The 22326-nt window shown below is 41.1% G+C and overlaps 1 protein-coding gene across 1 annotated transcript in view; it reads left to right on the top strand.

Annotated features, from left to right (window-relative positions):
- NTS (neurotensin) overlaps nucleotides 1–4437 on the top strand; it is a 72578-nt gene extending 68141 nt beyond the window's left edge. Inside the window, exons 3-4 of the mRNA XM_069764396.1 lie at nucleotides 44–268; nucleotides 4144–4437. Of these exons, the coding sequence (XP_069620497.1) occupies nucleotides 44–268; nucleotides 4144–4293 (375 nt within the window). The 3' untranslated portion in view covers nucleotides 4294–4437. The remainder of the gene's footprint in view (nucleotides 1–43; nucleotides 269–4143) is intronic.
- The last annotated feature ends 17889 nt before the right edge of the window (nucleotides 4438–22326 follow it).

The following is a 22326-nucleotide window of genomic DNA, read 5'->3' as shown; positions in this document are numbered from 1 at the left end:
TGTTTGCATGTGTCCAAAATAATTAGCAATTATTTAACTTTAGGTGAATAAAGCAAGACCTCCATACTGGAAAATGAGTCTTCTCAATGTATGCAAACTTGTGAACAATTTCAATACCCAAACGGAGGAACCAGGGGAGAATGGAGAAGATGAGCTCCTGGTGAGAAAACAAAATCCAACTTCATTGGATGGTTTTAACTTGGAAGCCATGTTAACAGCAATTCAACTGCAGAAAATTTGCCAAAGCATGTTTTTTCAGCATTCAGAGGTATGATGCAAATAAATTGTTTAATTACAATGTTTGTATTTGAGGTTATTATGCTAAGGAACCTTAAAGAAATGTTTATGCTAATATCATTTTAGTTAAGAGAAAAAAAGAATAATGGCTTAGTGGTGATTATGTTTATTGTTTTGTTGCTTCTAAAATGAAAAATACGTTTTTCTAAATCATCTACATAAAAAATACTATTTTGCTAATATAGAGCATGGGTACCTCCTTCACATAGCTGATTGCTATGCTGAATCTGACATAGATTGGACAACACTCTTCCGGGATTTGTTGTCTCTGTTCTCTTGTTCCTTTCTCTCAATGCTAGGCCTCTGTCACACTTTATGAAACACATATGTAAAAAAACAATACCGGTGTCATCAGTGTTATCTATCAGTGTGTCACCAGTGCTTTATCAGGGTGTCCGTGTTTGCCATTAGTGTTTGTCTGGCATGGTTAAAGAAATAACTAAATTACAAAGCTTCTCCTAAAGTTTGCAATGTTAAACACATACAGGAGATGTCCAGCACACGCATGGCACAATCATGCCATCCAAGTGCTGTAAGTGTTTTTCATGGGCCCATTGACTTGTGTTGGCTCTTGTCATCTGTGCTGCCAGAAAAAATGGACATGCCTCTGTTTGTTTTGCACAGACACATGGTTAATGTAAAAGAGCATCATAGGTTAAAAGGGGTATGTTTGAAAAAAAGGATGCCACTGGTACTGCAAACACGGACATGTGAAGGTGGCCTTAGTGAATTAAAGATAGCAACAGGGATATGGAGGAAGATGTACAAGGAAAATAAGTGAGTAGAGGGGAAATATCTAAGCTATCAATGAGGGCAGGAGAGTGGGACTCACGCACTCCTCAGCATCAGTGTCTGTACAATAGTGATGAGATTCCTCATAAACTGTAAATGGGGAAATAAGTCCAGGAATGAGAATCTCCCAGTAGTTTCCCGGAGTTACAGGAGTAGGCTGAAGACCGAATAAAAAAAATTAAGGAATGGAGTTTGCAGCCTGCAACTTTTTGCTAACCCAAGGCAACCATCAAATTATGTTTTATATGTCAAATGTGTCCATTGCCTTTTAATGTTTTATTTTAGATAATGAAATTAGAAGAAAGGTTCAGACCGATTAAAAACAATAAAAGACACTATAGTCACCTTATTCGATCTCTGAAGGTCCTGTTTTGGTCGTTAACCAGTCACTTCTGATCTGTACTTTCGAGTCTTATCCATAACATCTTGGATATAGCCAAAAATTACTATTGCAACTATCTTTGACTGTTTGTTGAGGATGGTATAAGAAAGCCCAGAACAATGGAGACTGAGTAAGTACAGGAAAGTGGACCTGAGGGAGAAGAGAAGAAGATGACATGAAAGTGATCGCAGTAGACTCCAGACTTACAGATGCAAGATACAAACCCAAAACCAAGGGGAGTTGAAAATGAAGGATTAAGGAATACTAATTTCTGAAACTTAGTGCTACATTTTTACCTTTGGTTAACTTCTAACGTATTTAATAACTGGACCATGTATTTTATGCCAAATTAACCACATACTTTAAGGGAAAGGTTGGCATGAGTGCTTTCATTAACTCACAAAATGCTGCATAGACACTTATTTAGTTCTTTTCCAAACTTATTACATCTTTTGGGGTTTGCATGGTCTGACTTCTCCATAAATCATCCTTGCCTTTAGGAGAAAACCATAATTATGCTACAGAACTGCTCATCTACTTGTCTCTTATGACTTAGAGTTACTAAGTTTTACCAGTTTCTCTCGTCTTCCTAATTTAAAAAAAACCCAGAAGTATCCTTTTTTATATTAGCATTCAAATGTGAAAGGAAATTAGTGTATCAGGTGTGATCATTCTTATGAACAGATGCAAGAGTCTACTGAGTATCCATTGTATATGGTTCGGTATTTGTTCTCTGTTTATAAATCATGAATTTCAGCAGAGTTCTTCTTGGAAAGTATGCCTCTTGGGCATTACGAGAGTAGAGGGCACTCAGTTTAAAATAGCAGACAGCAACTGAGAAAAGTAGTTTAGTGAACAGCAGATATGAAAGATGAGAAAGGAGAAAGTGTGAAGATGAATGGAAGCAGAGTAAGTGGCTTTGTTTCAAGAGAACACAAATTACAGACCATTATGGGAGAGTGCAGATTGTATTCTATAGTGCAGTACTATTCTACAGGTAGCATTTTCTTGTTTCCAAAAATAAATTATTTAATTTTTAAAAAATATAGTCTGCAAAGAGTACGTCTCTCAGACTCAAGAACTAGGGTAAGCAGCCCTTTCGTTTCCAAAACCATTTCCACAGTTGTTTGACATAAGTATCTGGCTTGATTTTGTTACTGCAATTACTAAGAGTACTCTCGAATAGCTGTGTAGGCTGAACACTTTTTTATTTAGCAAAGCTAATTTCCCTGTTTCAAAAATGACAATTCCAATTGTATATATGTGATAGTCTCCAATAAAACTAATGTTTTATTTAAAAAAAAAAACCAAAGTGATTTGTGAATACTATTAATTGACTATGTGGAGCACTAATGAGTCTACACATTGATGTGGTCTGTAAGCAAGAAACGTCCTCTAGTTTTGGAGGTTTTTAACACCTGGCTTTGTAATTTTCCACATACGGCCTTATATAACTAAACTTTGATTTCATGCAAGTATTTTATTACAGTAGCAAGAACTCTAAACTTTATACATTTTACATGCAGTATCATTGAGCTGAAAGCACACTTTAATTCTAATATTCTTCTTCCATTCCCCTTCATCTCTATTCCCTAATTCCCCACTAGATTATATTGAGCCCACTGATGTTTTAAATGTCATTCATCAGCAAATCCTACTACTTGGCTACAATATTACACGGAAACATAATAATAATAAACTGGCATCGATAGTGATGCCAAAATAAAGCATATTGCAAATTAGCATTATGCAACTGCAGCTAGATGATAAATAAATGTGAAAAATAGTAATCGCTAATTAAACAAACTTTACCCATTGTTTCCATAAGAAAAGAACTTTATATTTATACATTATATATAATAATTGGCTTTAGTTATTAAAATGTTTGCCTGGGCATCAAATATTGATGACCTATCCTCAGGATAGAAATTAAACTAACAAATAATCCTATCTGAAGGATAGGTCATCAATATCAGATCAATGGCGGTCCGACATCTGTCGCCCCACTCATCTTTTGATATTATTAGCTCTACAGGTGGAAGGATGTATAGAGATAGACAGCACAGCTTAGTTCAACGTATAGAGAAAATAGGAGCTGATCGTTGTACTCAACATTGGATAGTATACATTGAATGAAGTGTTGCTCATCTCTTACATAATTATATCTGGATGCCCCAGGAGCTAATAACAGCTTACCAATGGGGGTGCCAGGTATTGCACTGCCACTGAGCGGATATTGATGACCCCAAGGATAGCTCATCAATATTATATGCCTTGATTACACTTTTAAGGATATTCATGCAATGAAAAGACATTTAATCAACTTGTTGGAGCGGATAAAAACAGAGCATGAATCTATTTAGTGGTGCTACTTGGCATGGGAATAACGTGTTGATTCTTCTCTAAAAGAATCAGGAAGATGCCAGCAAGGTTTTAGACTATGCCCCTGATAAAATATAAAACTAGCTAAGATACTGCCTAAAAATTGTCATTTTTCATTTTAAGAATATATTGATGATGTAAGAAATCTACAGTAGTAGCTCCAATTATAAGATTCTTTGTACACCATATCAAACTTTTTGACATCCACATCACTTGCAATTTAATGTATCAGGCAAACTAGGTTTCTGATTTGTCAATTTAATGAGATCTCTGCAATGTTGTTTTTTCAGCTGATTCCACGGGACTATCTTGAACCCAGCAGTTCAAACAGTGAAAGTGAAGATATTGTAAAGAGGAAAACCCCTTATATTTTGAAAAGACAAGCCATTGTAGGCAAAGCTAGAAGACCCTACATACTGAAAAGGGGCTCTTATTACTAACAATTTAATATCATTCACAAAGATTTGTTTAATTTATAAGTAAATGTGATTTATGGTTCTTTTACTTACAATTAAAGTTCTATTTGTGCCATAAATAAATTGGAAAATGATTGTCATTAATATAAAGTAAAAAGTGTTTTTATTCACGTAGTTCGTTAAATGTGATTTTTATAAATATAATATTATTTGCACTTTTACATTTTAAAAATAAATACCATTTATCTGCATCGTGTTAATACATTGAATCAGAAGCAATATTGGCATTAAATGGTAGTCTCGAAATTGGACTACTGGGATTTATTCTTAGAAAAAGACATTCAAGAGTAATCAGACATGATAGTCAGATGTATCACTGGTAAATGAAAAGTTAAAAAGTTAGACTGTTTCAATTACTACTTCTCATCTAGATTGACAATAAAGGTATAGACATATATTAAAGCTTTTAATTTTCTACTGATTTCTTATTTCTGTGCATTCTTTCCCTAAAACACAATAAACATAAAAATTGAAAAAGCAATTTGAACTTTGCCAGAACTATAAGTAAATGTCGTGTGTACATTTTATAGTTGGTATTTCAGCTTCCATTGATTTAATTGGTTTACATTTTCCAAAAAAACAAGGATAGGACTGGCTCTGTTTATAACTCTAAGGCTACGTTCCCACAATGAGTTTTTGGTGAATTGTTAGCGCTGTGTACTTTTGCAAAAATGCAACATCTTACAGTTCCAGCAAAGTAGACTGGATTTATAGAAATCACATACTCACCTCTCTTCACTCAGTACCCCGGCACTGTCACCTGCTCCTCGTGCGGCTCCGTCTTCGGCACTGACGTTCAGCAGAGGGCGCGCACTGACTACGTCACCGTGCACTTTCACCTGAGCATCACTGCTGAAGACAGAGCGACACCCAGACCGAGGAGCAGGTGACTATCGCGCAGCGCAGCACTCCCCCTCCCCGTATACTTACCTGGTCCTGGCGCTGCGTCCCTGCTTCTTCCCCGGCGCTGCATCTTCTTCCTGTATGGAGCGGGCAGCGTCACCGCTCATATACAGTAATGAATATGCGGCTCCACCTCTATGGGGGGTGGAGCCGCATATTCATTTCTGTAATGAGCGGTGCCATGTGACTGCTCAATACAGGAAGAAGATGCAGCGCTGGAAGAAGCAGGGACTGCAGGGACCACGCCGGGAGCAGATAAGTATAATTACACCCCCTCCGCACCCTCTCCCGTGCCGACCCCCGGGTATGACTCGAGTATAAGCCGAGAGCGGGACTTTCAGGCCAAAAAAATGGGCTGAAAATGTCAGCTTATACTTGAGTATATACGGTAATTTAAATAATAGGTGCAGAAATTCAAAAACTCACCAAAAGTTTATAACTCTAAGGCTACGTTCCCACAATGAGTTTTTGGTGAATTGTTAGCACTGTGTACTTTTGCAAAAATGCAACATCTTACAGTTCCAGCAAAGTAGACTGGATTTATAGAAATCACATACTCACCTCTCTTCACTCAGTACCCTGGCACTGTCACCTGCTCCTCGTGCGGCTCCGTCTTCGGCACTGACGTTCAGCAGAGGGCGCACACTGACTACGTCACCGCGCGCCCTCTCACCTGAGCGTCACTGCTGAAGACAGAGCGACACCCGGACCGAGGAGCAGGTGACTATCGCGCAACGCAGCGCTCCCCCTCCCCGTATACTTACCTGGTCCTGGCGCTGCGTCCCTGCTTCTTCCCCGGCGCTGCATCTTCTTCCTGTATTGAGCGGGCAGCGTCACCACTCATATACAGTAATGAATATGCGGCTCCACCTCTATGGGGTGTGGAGCCGCATATTCATTTCTGTAATGAGCGGTGCCATGTGACCGCTCAATACAGGAAGAAAATGCAGCGCTGGAAGAAGCAGGGACTGCAGGGACCGCACCGGGAGCAGATAAGTATAATTACACCCCCCCGCACCCTCTCCCGTGCCGACCCCCGGGTATGACTCGAGTATAAGCCGAGAGCGGGACTTTCAGGCCAAAAAAATGGTCTGAAAATGTCGGCTTATACTCGAGTATATACGGTGTTATGATACGGTGGTCAAGGAGCAACACGGAACAAGCTCTGAAGGACGTGGTAACTGTACTGACCGCAGTCCCTAAGCTCAACACAACACTAGAAGTAGCCGTGGAATGCTCCTAAGGCTGGGTTCCCATTGCGTTATGGGAACGCGCTTAACGGACAGCGTTGCACGGCGAAATTAACGCCGTGCAACGCGTCCATTAGCGCGCCCATTCACGGCAATGGGAACGCGCAGCACTAGCACGTGCCATGTTCGGCACGCGCTAGCGACGCGCCGGTGTTTCCTGGTGCGCCACGGACGCTGCTCGCAGCGTCCGAGGCGCGCACGCGGTCCGTTCCCCGCACTCGCAGATCGCGGATCTGCGAGAGCGGGGACGTTACCGCGACCCCAGGACGCGGCCCCATTAAAAACATTGCGTTAGCGCAACCCGCTAGCGCTAGCGCTAAACGGGTTGCACTAACGCAATGTGACCCTAGCCTAACTCTCCCTAGGCATCTCGTCACAGCCTAAGAGCTAACTACCCCTAAAGAAAGAAGCAGGATAACTATCTTGCCTCAGAGAAAATCCTCAAAGGATAGATTAGCCCCCCACAAATAATGACTGTGAGTGGAGAGGGAAAAGACATACACAGAATGAAACCAGGATGAGCACAGGAGGCCAGTCTAGCTAAATAGATAGGACAGGATGGAATACTGTGCGGTCAGTATAAAACACTACAAAAATCCACGCAGAGTTTACAAAAAATCTCCACACCTGACTAAAGGTGTGGAGGGCAAATCTGCCTCCCAGAGCTTCCAGCAAGACAGAAAAAATTCACACTGATAAGCTGGACAAACATAGAAAGCACAGAATGGATAAGTCCACAATCTATGGACAGAAAAAAGCAAGCAAAAACTTAGCTTAGCTGAACTGGTCAGGATAACAGGGAACTCCAAAGAGATGTGAATCCAACCAGGAACCATTTACAAGTGGCACTGGCTGAAGTAAGAGCCAGACTTAAATAGCCGAGCAGAAGAGAAGATAAGTGGAGGCAGCTGATGACAGCTAACTCCAAGGAGCAGCCATACCACTAGAAACCACAAGAGGGAGCCCAAGAGCAGAACTCACAAAAGTGCCACTTACAACCACCGGAGGGAGCCCAAGAGCGGAATTCACAACAGTACCCCCCCCTTGAGGAGGGGTCACCAAACCCTCACCAGAGCCCCCAGGCCGATCAGGACGAGCCAAGTGAAAAGCACAAACCAAATCGGTGGCATGGACATCGGAGGCAACAACCCAAGAATTATCCTCCTGGCCGTAACCCTTCCACTTGACAAGATACTGAAGCCTTCGCCTCGAAAAACGAGAATCCAAAATCTTCTCAACCTCATATTCCAACTCTCCCTCAACCAACACCGGGGCAGGAGGGTCAACCGAGGGAACAACGGGCACCACATATCTCCGCAACAAAGATCTATGGAAAACATTATGAATGGCAAAAGAGGCAGGAAGAGCCAAACGAAAAGACACTGGATTAATAATTTCAGAAATTTTATAAGGACCAATAAACCGAGGCTTAAACTTAGGAGAAGAAACCTTCATAGGAACATGACGAGAAGACAACCAAACCAAATCCCCCACACGAAGCCGGGGACCAACACACCGACGACGGTTAGCAAAACATTGAGCCCTTTCCTGAGACAACGTCAAATTGTCCACCACATGAGTCCAAATCTGCTGCAGCCTGTCCACCACAGAATTAACACCAGGACAATCAGAAGGCTCAACCTGCCCAGAAGAAAAACGAGGATGAAAACCAAAATTACAAAAGAAAAGTGAAACCAAAGTAGCCGAACTAGCCCGATTATTAAGGGCAAACTCGGCCAACGGCAAAAAAGACACCAAATCATCCTGATCAGCAGACACAAAGCATCTCAAATAGGTCTCCAAGATCTGATTAGTTCGCTCAGTTTGGCCATTAGTCTGAGGATGAAACGCCGAAGAAAAAGACAAATCAATGCCCATCCTAGCACAAAAGGCCCGCCAAAATCTAGAGACAAACTGAGAACCTCTGTCAGACACAGTATTCTCCGGAATGCCATGCAAACGAACCACATGCTGAAAAACTAATGGAACCAGATCTGAGGAGGAAGGCAACTTAGGCAAAGGTACCAGATGGACCATTTTAGAGAACCGGTCACAAACAACCCAGATAACAGACATCTTCTGGGAAACAGGAAGATCTGAAATAAAATCCATGGAAATATGCATCCAGGGCCTCTCAGGGACCGGCAAAGGCAAAAGCAACCCACTAGCGCGGGAACAGCAAGGCTTGGCCCGGGCGCAAGTCCCAAAGGACTGCACAAAAGCACGCACATCGCGCGACAAGGAAGGCCACCAAAAGGACCTAGCAACCAAATCTCTGGTACCAAAAATCCCAGGATGACCAGCCAACACTGAACAATGAACCTCAGAAATTACCTTACTTGTCCATCTATCAGGAACAAACAGCTTCCCCACTGGACAGCGGTCAGGCCTATCAGCCTGAAATTCCTGAAGCACCCGCCGCAAATCAGGGGAGATAGCAGAAAGAATCACCCCCTCCTTAAACCTCCGTCACATACAATATTCGGACTAACGAGTTCACATACAATGTGCCTGTCAGGCGCCTGCTGGAAAAATACCTATAATATCTAATGTTTGCAATTTCAGTGCTCTAAAAGTGATCAGTGACCTTCATAGGGATGTAATAAAAGAGACTACACATAATCAGTTGCAAAAAAAAACATTTACTTAACATAAAACTAATAACTATGAAATACAAACTTTTCAAAACTCCCGCCAAATAGTCCCCAGTTCGACTCTCTCAAAAAAATGTACAAAGAAAATTTTTGAACACAAACTTAATTTTAAGGTACCTTAAGTACTATTAAAAACATATTCAATCAGAAGTAGATGCTGAGGTTTCCCCAGAAAAGTCACACTTGCAGAGCAAATAGCAAGAATTACACACCATTTTTGCATGTGTCAGGCAAATTGCTTTATGACATTTGAGACATTCATAATTTGAAAGCCTTCTGGTTCCGCTTTCCGTTTGGCAGGTGGTGCATCTCCTTCTTTTGTGAGGTGGTGCAGATGGTGACTTTTCACCATCATCTTCTGGGCGGAACCTTTTGAGCTGAACTTGAAGGCGAGAGGGGATACCGATTGTTTTCATGCTTCTCCTGCGTAGCTCTCCAAGTACTAGTTCATGGGCCAATTTTTTCAGATACAATCGTCTACGGAGTGGTTCAAGCTTGTTTTCAAGATAAATTACTTGTGAATTTATACCACCCAAATTCAACATAGCAAAAAATATGACCATTGGCCAGTGTTTGATGTTTCTGCTGACTTTGAAAGTGGAGCACATCTGATCTGCTGTATCCACACCCCCTTTGGTGGCATTGTAAAATGTAATTATCTCCGTTTTTTTTTCTGCCCCAGTCCCAGGATCGATGGCAGCATCATCATGAAGTGTTGATAGAAGAAGTACGATTTTTTTGGCATGTGGTACATAGGAAACTAAAGCCTTTCCATTATGGAATGCAAACATACTGCTGTACTGTTGTCTCTCTTTCACACTTACAAACTGTGGCGGCAATTCCCTTTTGTTTTTTCTTACAGTTCCCACATATGACAGCTTCTGAATTTTCAGATAATCAATCAGATCACAACTTGTAAACCAATTGTCAGCTGTAATATTGCGACCCGATCCAAATAAGGGTTCAGCCAGTCTTTTTACAACATCAATGGGTTTGTTGCTCACACAGTAAGGACCTTCTGGTTGTTTTCCTGCATAAACTTCCAGGTTGTAAGTGTAGGTCTTACTGGCATCAACAAGGGCATAAATTTTTATTCCATATTTGTTTGGCTTTGATGGAATATATTGACGAAAGGCACATCTACCACGAAAACCAGGGAGCATTTCGTCAATAGTGAGATTCTCTCCAGGGTAATAACTTTGTTTACAGTTTACAACAAATCTTTGAAATATATCACGAATTGGAGCAAGTCGGTCATGTGTTTTGCGTTCGGTTCGGGTAGTTCTGTCGTCAAACCGAAGGCAACGAATTAGAATCTTGAATCTGTTTATGGACATAACAAGGCTAAATTTTTCAACTCCATCCCCATCTTTACCCCAAAGTTCCTCCAAACTTTGTATATTTGCCCTATAAGCTCCTGCAAGGTACAGTAATCCAAAAAAAGCACGCAGTTCTATTTCATCTGTGGGCTTGATGGTTCTGTTGCAGATGTACTTGTCCTTTATAATGTCTATATATTGGTTGGTATATGTGACAATAGAGTCCAGAATGTCATCTGTAAATATACTGTTCCAGCATTCAACTGCAGTTTTTGCATTACGTGCAGTTCCTATTACTGCAGGAAGGTGAGTAATAATGTTTAACCCCTTAATGACCGCCAATACGCCTTTTAACTGACCTGACATATAAGAGAATGGCCTCCCCATACAGATGACAATCCAGCATCTATCGGTTGTACACTATAGCTGACAACATGCTGTATCAGCCATGATCAGTATTTGCACCTTCTAAATCTGTTTAACCCCTTAGATGCTGCTGTCAATAGTGACTACATCATTATAAATGGTTAACAGAGTGTGGGGGCTTCTTCTTTATCCCAATTGGTGCCCTCAGATCATGATTTTGTTGTCCTGATGTTTGCGATGGCAATTCATGACCAAATAGCGGCCTTAGAGTCTGACGGCTATAGTAATCTGTTTAGAAGTTAGCAACATTTAGGTGGTAAAAATACACATTTTCATTTCTGTCATGTCACTTTGCATTAATTCCTGTAAAGCACCTGAAGGGTTAATAAACTACCTGACAGAAGTTTTCAATATGTTTAGGGGTGCTGTTTTTAAAATGGTATCACGTTTGGGGGTTTCCCAATATATGGGACCCCTAAAGTCACTTCAAACATGGATAAGTCCCTAAAAAAATAAATGTGGTAAATTTCTTTGAAAAAATGAAAAATTGCTGCTACATTTTTAAACCTCCTAAAATGCTAACAAAATAAAATAACATTTTACAAATGGTGCTGATGTAAAGCCGACATGTGGGAAATGTTATTTATTAATGGTTTGCTGTTGTATGACTATCTGGATTAAAGGGATAATCATTCAAATTTAGAAAATTGCTAATTTTTTAACATTTTTCTCAAATTTTTTATATTTTTTATAAATAAACACAAAAAATGTTGAACTAAATTTACCATTATCATAAAGTATAATGTGTCACGAAAAAACAATCTCAAAATCACTGGGATTTGTTGAAGCGTTGCAGAGTTATTACCACATAAAGTGACACTGGTCAGATTTCAAAAATTTGGCTCGGTCACTAAGGGGTTAAAGGTTCCCTACGTTTTTTCTGGAATGGCTTCTTGTTCCATTTAGTATTTTTATCTTTTCCAATATAATATGATCCAACTTCTTCATCCTCACCACTGTCACCATCTTGCTCTGTTTCAGAATCCAGGACACATTCTTCCACCTCATCATGAGAATCAATCTCACTTTCCTCTCCTAAATCCTCATTCAGTGTGAGGTCTCTATCATCTAACAGCATGTTTGTTACTTCCTCAACATCAAGTTGTTTGGATAAATTGTACATTTTCCTCTCCATTTCAGCAGATAATCTGAAGCAAGAGAAGGAGTATGTTAGGGAACTACTGTATATGCCTGAGCAGCACACTTTCTTTTATAAAATCTCCCTTATTACTATGAAATATCCTCACATTTTGTGCTATACATTCATAAAACAAGCTAAATAAACTATTGTGATGAATAAAAACATAAAATACCAACCTTACTGAATGTTGACGTATTCACATACAATGAGCCTGAGAGATCTGTGCAGCTATATCCTCTCCCCTGAAGCTCTGAAATCCAACTGTGATATCAGGTTTCACAGACCTTCAAGAGACAGGAGACTACCTGGAGGGAGGGGGTTTCCTCACAATCTGGTTAGGAAGGAGAAATGAAAGTAAAAGAGAAGCGCCTGTCAGATCAGTTGTATGTGACGGAGGGTTAAGAATGCCAACCGGCTCAAGGACTGCAGGAGAATCAGGCGAAAAACTCCTAGAGAGGGCATCAGCCTTAACATTCTTAGATCCCGGATGATACGAGACCACAAAATCAAAACGGGAGAAAAACAGGGACCATCGAGCCTGTCTAGGATTCAGCCGCTTGGCCGACACGAGGTAAATCAGATTCTTATGATCGGTCAGGACCACAACACGGTGTTTAGCTCCCTCAAGCCAATGTCGCCACTCCTCAAACGCCCACTTCATAGCCAACAACTCCCGATTGCCGACATCATAATTGCGTTCCGCAGGCGAAAACTTTCTGGAAAAAAAAGCACACGGTTTCATCAAAGAACCATCATACTCCCTCTGAGACAAAACGGCCCCTGCCCCAATCTCAGAAGCGTCGACCTCAACCTGGAAAGGAAGAGAAACATCGGCGTTTAAGCTCCTGAAAGGCCTCAACAGCCTCAGAGGACCAATTCGTCACATCAGCGCCTTTCTTCGTCAAATCAGTAAGGGGCTTAACCACACTGGAAAAGTTGGCAATGAAACGGCGATAGAAATTAGCAAAGCCCAAAAATTTTTGAAGACCCTTCACAGATGTGGGTTGGATCCAGTCATGAATAGCTTGGACCTTAACAGGATCCATTTCTATAGACGAGGGAGAAAAAATAAAACCCAAAAAAGAGACCTTCTGAACTCCGAATAGGCACTTAGACCCCTTCACAAATAAAGCATTATCACGAAGGATCTGGAACACCATCCTGACCTGCTTCACATGAGACTCCCAATCATCGGAAAAAAATCAAAATATCATCCAAATATATGACCATGAATTTATCAAGATACAGTGGGGCAAAAAAGTATTGTCAGTCAGCAATAGTGCAAGTTCCGCCACTTAAAAAGATGAGAGGCGTCTGTAATTTACATCATAGGTAGACATCAACTATGGGAGACAAACTGAGAAAAAAAAATCCAGAAAATCACATTGTCTGTTTTTTTATCATTTTTTTTGCATATTATGGTGGAAAATAAGTATTTGGTCAGAAACAAACAATCAAGATTTCTGGCTCTCACAGACCTGTAACTTCTTCTTTAAGAGTCTCCTCTTTCCTCCACTCATTACCTGTAGTAATGGCACCTGTTTAAATTTGTTATCAGTATAAAAAGACACCTGTGCACACCCTCAAACAGTCTGACTCCAAACTCCACTATGGTGAAGACCAAAGAGCTGTCAAAGGACACCAGAAACAAAATTGTAGCCCTGCACCAGGCAGGGAAGACTGAATCTGCAATAGCCAACCAGCTTGGAGTGAAGAAATCAACAGTGGGAGCAATAATTAGAAAATGGAAGACATACAAGACCACTGATAATCTCCCTTGATCTGGGGCTCCACGCAAAATCCCACCCCGTGGGGTCAGAATGATCACAAGAACGGTGAGCAAAAATCCCAGAACCACGCGGGGGGACCTAGTGAATGAACTGCAGAGAGCTGGGACCAATGTAACAAGGCCTACCATAAGTAACACACTACGCCACCATGGACTCACATCCTGCAGTGCCAGACGTGTCCCACTGCTTAAGCCAGTACATGTCTGGGCCCGTCTGAAGTTTGCTAGAGAGCATTTGGATGATCCAGAGGAGTTTTGGGAGAATGTCCTATGGTCTGATGAAACCAAACTGGAACTGTTTGGTAGAAACACAACTTGTCGTGTTTGGAGGAAAAAGAATACTGAGTTGCATCCATCAAACACCATACCTACTGTAAAGCATGGTGGTGGAAACATCATGCTTTGGGGCTGTTTTTCTGCAAAGGGTACATGAAAGAATGAATGGGGCCATGTATCGTGAGATTTTGAGTGCAAACCTCCTTCCATCAGCAAGGGCATTGAAGATGAAACGTGGCTGGGTCTTTCAACATGACAATGATCCAAAGCATACTGCCAGGGCAACGAAGGAGTGGCTTCGTAAGAAGCATTTCAAGGTCCAGGAGTAGCCTAGCCAGTCTCCAGATCTCAACTCTATAGAAAACCTTTGGAGGGAGTTGAAAGTCCGTGTTGCCAAGCGAAAAGCCAAAAACATCACTGCTCTAGAGGAGATCTGCATGGAGGAATGGGCCAACATACCAACAACAGTGTGTGGCAACCTTGTGAAGACTTACAGAAAACGTTTGACCTCTGTCATTGCCAACAAAGGATATATTACAAAGTATTGAGATTAAATTTTGTTTCTGACAAAATACTTATTTTCCACCATAATATGCAAATAAAATGTTAAAAAAACAGACAATGTGATTTTCTGGATTTTTTTTTCTCAGTTTGTCTCCCATAGTTGAGGTCTACCTATGATGTAAATTACAGACGCCTCTCATCTTTTTAAGTGGTAGAACTTGCACTATTGCTGACTGGCTAAATACTTTTTTGCCCCACTGTAATTGCGGAAAATATCATACATGAAAGACTGGAACACAGATGGAGCATTAGAGAGCCCAAATGGCATCACAAGGTATTCAATATGGCCTTCGGGCGTATTAAATGCAGTTTTCCATTCATCACCCTGTTTAATACGAACAAGATGATATGCCCCTCGGAGGTCAATCTTAGTAAACCAACTAGCCCCCTTAATCTGAGCAAACAAATCAGTAAGCAAAGGCAAGGGGTATTGGAATTTGACCGTGATCTTATTAAGAAGATGATAATCAATACAGGGTCTCAAGGAGCCATCCTTCTTAGCAACAAAAAAGAAACCCGCTCCAAATGGTGACGAAGAGGGCCGAATATGGCCTTTCTCCTAAGATTCCTTAACATAGCTCCGCATGGCGGCATGCTCTGGCACAGACAGATTGAAAAGTCGGCCCTTAGGGAACTGACAACCAGGAATCAAGTTAATAGCACAATCACAGTCCCTATATGGAGGAAGGGAACTGGACTTGGGCTCATCAAATACATCCTGGAAATCCGACAAAAACTCAGGGACCTCAGAAGAGGGGGAAGAGGAAATTGACATCAAAGGAACGTCACTATGTACTCCTCGACAACCCCAACTAGTCACCGACATAGTTTTCCAATCCAGCACCGGATTATGTTCCTGTAACCATGGAAATCCCAGTACAACAACATCATGCAGGTTATGCAACACCAGAAAACGGCAATCTTCCTGATGTGCAGGAGCCATGTACATAGTCATCTGTGTCCAGTACTGAGGTTTATCCTTGGCCAAGGGTGTAGCATCAATGCCCCTCAAAGGAATAGGGCTCTGCAAAGGCTGCAAGGAAAAACCACAGCGCCTGGCGAATTCTAAGTCCATTAAGTTCAGGGCAGCGCCTGAATCCACAAATGCCATGACAGGAAAGGATGACAATGAACAAATCAGGGTCACAGATAAGAGAAATTTAGGCTGTATAGTACTAATGGTAACAGACCTAGCGACTCTCTTAGTACGCTTAGGGCAATCAGAGATAACATGAGCCGAATCACCACAGTAAAAACACAGCCTATTCTGACGTCTGAATTCCTGCCGTTCTGTTCTAGTCAAAATCCTATCACAATGCATAGGTTCAGGACTTTGCTCAGAGGATACTGCCATATGGTGCACAGCTTTGCGCTCGCGCAGACGCCGATCAATCTGAATGGCTAGAGACATAGATTCGCTCAAACCGGCAGGCGTAGGAATGCCCACCATAACATCTTTAAGGGTTTCAGAAAGACCTTTTCTGAAAATAGCAGCCAGAGCCTCTTCATTCCATTTAGTGAGCACAGACCATTTTCTAAATTTCTGGCAGTATAACTCTGCCGCTTACTGACCTTGACACAAGGCCAACAGGGTTTTTTCTGCATGATCCACAGAATTAGGTTTGTCATACAATAATCCGAGTGCTTGGAAAAATGCATCTACATTCAATAATGCCGGATCCCCTGTTTCAAGAGAAAAAGCCCAGTCTTGAGGGTCACCACGCAGCAAGGATATGATGATTTTTACTTGCTGAATGGGATCACCAGAAGAACGGGGTTTCAAAGCAAAAAACAATTTGCAGTTATTTTTAAAGTTCAAAAACTTGGATCTGTCCCCAAAAAACAAATCAGGAGTAGGAATTCTGGGCTCTAAAGCCGGAGTCTGGACAACATAGTCCTGGATACTCTGTACTCTTGCAGCAAGTTGATCCACACGAGAAAACAAACCCTGAACATCTATGCCAAAGCATATATCCTGAACCACCCAGATATCAAGAGGAAAAAAAAAGACAAACCAAAGCACCGAAAAAAAAATGGTTCAGAAATTTCTTTTCCTTCTTTTGAGATGCATTTAATTCATTTTCGGCCACTTGTACTGTTATGATACGGTGGTCAAGGAGCAACATGGAACGAGCTCTGAATGACGTGGTATCTGTACTGACCACAGTCCCTAAGCTCAACACAACACTAGAAGTAGCCGTGGAATGCTCCTAACTCTCCCTAGGCATCTCGTCACAGCCTAAGAGCTAACTACCCCTAAAGAAAGAAGCAGGAAAACTATCTTGCCTCAGAGAAAATCCCCAAAGGATAGATTAGCCCCCACAAATAATGACTGTGAGTGGAGAGGGAAAAGACATACACAGAATGAAACCAGGATGAGCACAGGAGGCCAGTCTAACTAAATAGATAGGACAGGATGGAATACTGTGTGGTCAGTATAAAACACTACAAAAATCCATGCAGAGTTTACAAAAAATCTCCACACCTGACTAAAGGTGTGGAGGGCAAATCTGCCTCCCAGAGCTTCCAGCAAGACAGAAAAAATTCACACTGATAAGCTGGACAAACATAGAAAGCACAGAATGGATAAGTCCACAATCTATGGACAGAAAAAAGCAAGCAAAAACTTAGCTTAGCTGAACTGGTCAGGATAACAGGGAACTCCAAAGAGATGTGAATCCAACCAGGAACCATTTACAAGTGGCACTGGCTGAAGAAAGAGCCAGACTTAAATAGCCGAGCAGAAGAGAAGATAAGTGGAGGCAGCTGATGACAGCTAACTTCAAGGAGCAGCCATACCACTAGAAACCACAAGAGGGAGCCCAAGAGCAGAACTCACAAAAGTGCCACTTACAACCACCGGAGGGAGCCCCAGAGCGGAATTCACAACAATACGGTAATTTAAATAATAGGTGCAGAAATTCAAAAACTCACCAAAAGTTTATAACTCTAAGGCTACATTCCCACAATGAGTTTTTGGTGAATTGTTGAACTGTGTACTTTTGCAAAAATGCAACATATTACAGTTCCAGCAAAGTGGACTGGATTTATAGAAATCTCATGTCACTGTGCTTCTTTTTAACGCAGCATAAATTGACCTTTGGTGTGTTACAAATCCGCAACATTTCAATTTCTCTTGTGGGTCCGCTGGGTTTCCTGTGCAGAATTTCCTCATAGACTTGCGTTAGATCCACAGGTATAAAATGCACATGCGGTTTTATTGCATTTCCACAGCGGAACCATATCAAAAACCCATGTAATCTGCACCTAAGTATGTCAATACAGTTTTGTCAAACCCAAATACCATGAATTATAAAAAACAAAGCACCTTTACTTAAAGCATGACATATCAAAAAGAGACGAAAACCTCTTTGTCAAAAATGCTATTTAAACGTATGCTAATAAAACACACAGAAATGCAATGAAAAGATACAAGTAACCTAATTTAAATAATAGGTGCAGAAATTCAAAAACTCACCAAAAGCTCATAGTGGGAGCACAACTTAAGTGGACACCTTTTTTGTAATCACACACAACTAAATCTTGAGAATGAATACTCTACTGAGACATCCTGATGTAAAAATGTATTTATTTAATTTTTTTAAATTCAGCATACATCTTTCTTATAGTTGGATGAAAGAAGAAATGCTGGCAAGAAATATGATCATTGTTAATTATCACAAAATACAAATATGTATCCTATAGACAGCATAAACAGTAATAATCAATAAGATCGAGAAATGGAGTTAAAAATACTCATCAGAAAGTCCAGAAATCACCTTTTATACTTACATTAAAATATTAAACATAACTCCTTGATGCCATTTGCCATATATTTACAGTGGATGGTACCAGAGAGTACAACCCCTGGCAAAAATTATGGAATCACCGGCCTTGAAGTATGTTCATTCAGTAGTTTAATTTTGTACAAAAAAAGCAGATCATAGACATGGCACAAAACTAAAGTCATTTCAAATGGCAACTTTCTGGCTTTAAGAAACACTAAAAGAAATCAAGAACAAAAAATGTGGTAGTCTGTAATGGTTACGTTTTTTAACCACTCATAGGGGGAAAATTATGGAATCACTCAATTCTGGGGAAAAATTATAGAATCGCCCTGTAAATTTTCATACCCAAAAATAACACCTGCATCAAATTAGATCTGCTCGTTAGTCTGCATCTAAACAGGAGTGATCACACCTTGGAGAGCTGTTGCACCAAGTTAGCTGACATGAATCATGGATCCAACAAGAGAGATGTCAATTGAAACAAAGGAGAGGATTATCAAACTCTTAAAAGAGGGTAAATCATCAAGCAATGTTGCAAAAGATGTTGGTTGTTCACAGTCAGCTGTGTCTAAAATCTGGACCAAATACAAACAACATGGGAAGGTTGTTAAAGGCAAACACACTGGGAGACCAAGGAAGACATCAAAGCTTCAAGACCGAAAACTTAAAGCAATATCTCTCCAAACAGGAAATGCACAACAAAACAAATGAGGAACGAATTGGTGGAAACTGGAGTCAACGTCTGTGACTGAACTGTACAAAACCGCCTAAAGGAAATTAGATTTACATACAGAAAAGCTAAACAAAAGCCGTCATTAACACCTAAACATGAAAAAAACAAGGTTACAATGGGTTAAGGAAAAGCAATCGTGGACTGTGGATGACTGGATGAAAGTCATATTTAGTGATGAATCGCAAATCTGCATTGGGCAAGGTGATGATGCTGGAACTTTTTTTTGGTGTCGTTCCAATGAGATTTATAAAGATGACTGCCTGAAGAGAACATGCAAATTTCCACAGTCATTGATGAAATGGGGCTGCATGTCAGGTAAAGGCACTGGGGACATGGCTGTCATTAAATCTTCAATAAATGCACAAGTTTATGTTGATATTTTGGACACTTTTCTTATCCCATCAATTGAAAGGATGTTTGGGGATGATGAAATCATTTTTCAAGATGATAAAGCATCCTGCCATAGAGCAAAAACTGTGCAAACAGTCCATGAAAATAGACACATAACATCAATGTCATGGCCGGCAAATAGTCCGGATCTCAATCCAATTGAAAATCTTTGGTGGAAGATGAAGAAAATGGTCCATGACAAGGCTCCAACCTGCAAAGCTGATCTGGTGACAGCAATCAGAGAAAGTTGGAGCCAAATTGATGAAGAGTACTGTTTGACACTCATTAAGTCCATGCCTCAGAGACTGCAAGCTGTCATAAAAGCAAGAGGTGGTGAACAAAATACTAGTGATGTGTTGGAGTGTTTTTTGTTTGCTTTTTTTCATGATTCCATAATTGTTTCCTAAGAAATGAGTGATTCCATAATTTTTCCCCTATGCTTGGTTAAAAAAAGTAACCATTACTGACTACCACATGTTTTGTTCTTGATTTCTTTTAGTCTTTATTAAAGCCAGATAGTTACCATTTGAAATTACTTTAGTTTTGTGCCTTGTCTGTGATCTGTTTTTTTTCTAGAAAATTAAACAACTGAATGAACATCCTCCAAGGCTGGTGATTCCATAATTTTTGCCAGGGGTTGTATGTATATACAGTGGACTCAGAGGTAATGTCACTCTATATGCAGCATAATGCCTTTGTTACATACATCCAGACTCCTGCTACAATGGCCCAGATCGGGAAGAAATTTGATCCCGGCTGGAAATGTACAAAACCTTGATTTTAAGAGATCACTTCACGTTTGAAATGACTTTGAGGGTCCTATCAGAAAATCTGCAAACAAGACTCCATTTTAAAAACTATACCCTTTATCATATGGTTACCTCTACAGCTGCTTCACAGGAATTAATACAAATTAGAAGAAAAACATGAAAAATTGCATTTTAATTTACTAAAATGTTGCTTGATTACTAGGGTTGAGCGAAACGGGTCGAACATTTTCAAAAGTCGCCGACTTTTGGCTAAGTCGGGGTTTCATGAAACCCGATCCGACCCCTGTGCGGGGTCGGCCATGCGGTACGCGACTTTCGCGCCAAAGTCGCGTTTCAATGACGCGAAAAGCGCCATTTCTCAGCCAATGAAGGTAAACGCAGAGTGTGGGCAGCGTGATGACATAGGTCCTGGTCCCCACCATCTTAGAGAAGGGCATTGCAGTGATTGGCTTGCTGTCTGCGACGTCACAGGGGCTATAAAGAGGCGTTCCCGCCGACCGCCATCTTACTGCTGCTGATCTGAGCTTAGGGAGAGGTTGCTGCCGCTTTGTCAGAAGCAGGGATAGCGTTAGGCAGGGTCCATTAACCACAAAACCGCTTGTGCTGCAGCGATTTGCACTGTCCAACACCACCCTCGGTGTGCAGGGACAGTGGAAGTTTTTTTTTTTTTTTTTTCCCCTCAGCGCTGTAGCTCATTGGGCTGCCCTAGAAGGCTCCCTGATAGCTGCATTGCTGTGTGTACGCCGCTGTGCAAACCAACTGCTTTTTTCAAAGCACAAATCCTCTTGTTCCTTCCTTTCTGCACAGCTATCTTTTTTGTTTGTCCACACTTTTTATTTCATTTGTGCATCAGTCCACTCCTTATTGCTGCCTGCCATACCTGGCTGAGATTACTGCAGGCAGGGAGATAGTAGCTGCCTGCCATACCTGGCTGAGATTACTGCAGGCAGGGAGATAGTAATTGTAGGACATTCCCTGTGTTTTTTTTTTTTTTTTTTTTGGTGGGAGATTAAGATTGGCAATTTGGCATTTCTGCTAGAGTGCCATCCCTGTGTGTGCCATCTCTCTCACATAGTGGGCCATAGAAAGCCTTTTCATTTTTCTGTATTTTTTTTTGTGGGGTGTATAAATTCTCCCTGATAAAAATACAGTGGGAGATTAATATTGGCCTTTGGGCTTGTGTGCCAGTCCTGAGTGTGCCATCTCTCTCACAAATAGTGGGCCATAGAAAGCCTATTTTATTTTTTTTGGGGTTTTATAAATTCTCCCTGAAAAAAAGGGAGATTAATATTGGCCTCTGGGCTTGTGTGCCAGTCCTGAGCGTGCCATCTGTGCCAGCCCTGAGCGTGCCATCTCTCTCACAAATAGTGGGCCATAGAAAGCCTATTTAATTTTTTTTTTGGTTTTATAAATTCTCCCTGAAAAAAAGGGAGATTAATATTGGCCTCTGGGCTTGTGTGCCAGTTGTGAGCGTGCCATCTGTGCCAGTCCTGAGCGTGCCATCTCTCTCACAAATAGTGGGCCATAGAAAGCCTATTTAATTTTTTTTTTTTGTTTTATAAATTTTCCCTGAAAAAAGGGAGATTAATATTGGCCTCTGGGCTTGTGTGCCAGTTGTGAGCGTGCCATCTGTGCCAGTCCTGAGCGTGCCATCTCTCTCACAAATAGTGGGCCATAGAAAGCCTATTTAATTTTTTTTTTGGTTTTATAAATTTTCCCTGAAAAAAGGGAGATTAATATTGGCCTCTGGGCTTGTGTGCCAGTTGTGAGCGTGCCATCTGTGCCAGTCCTGAGCGTGCCATCTCTCTCACAAATAGTGGGCCATAGAAAGCCTATTTAAATATTTTTTTGGTTTTATAAATTCTCCCAGAAAAAAAGGGAGATTAATATTGGCCTCTGGGCTTCTGTGCCAGTCCTGAGCGTGCCATCTGTGCCAGTCCTGAGCGTCCCATCTCTCTCACAAATAGTGGGCCATAGAAAGCCTATTTTTTTTT

The sequence above is a fragment of the Ranitomeya imitator genome, chromosome 4 (assembly GCF_032444005.1).
Source record: "Ranitomeya imitator isolate aRanImi1 chromosome 4, aRanImi1.pri, whole genome shotgun sequence".
NCBI lineage: Eukaryota > Metazoa > Chordata > Amphibia > Anura > Dendrobatidae > Ranitomeya > Ranitomeya imitator.
The sequence above is the reverse complement of the archived record's forward strand: the minus strand, read 5'-3'. Positions and strand labels throughout refer to the sequence as shown.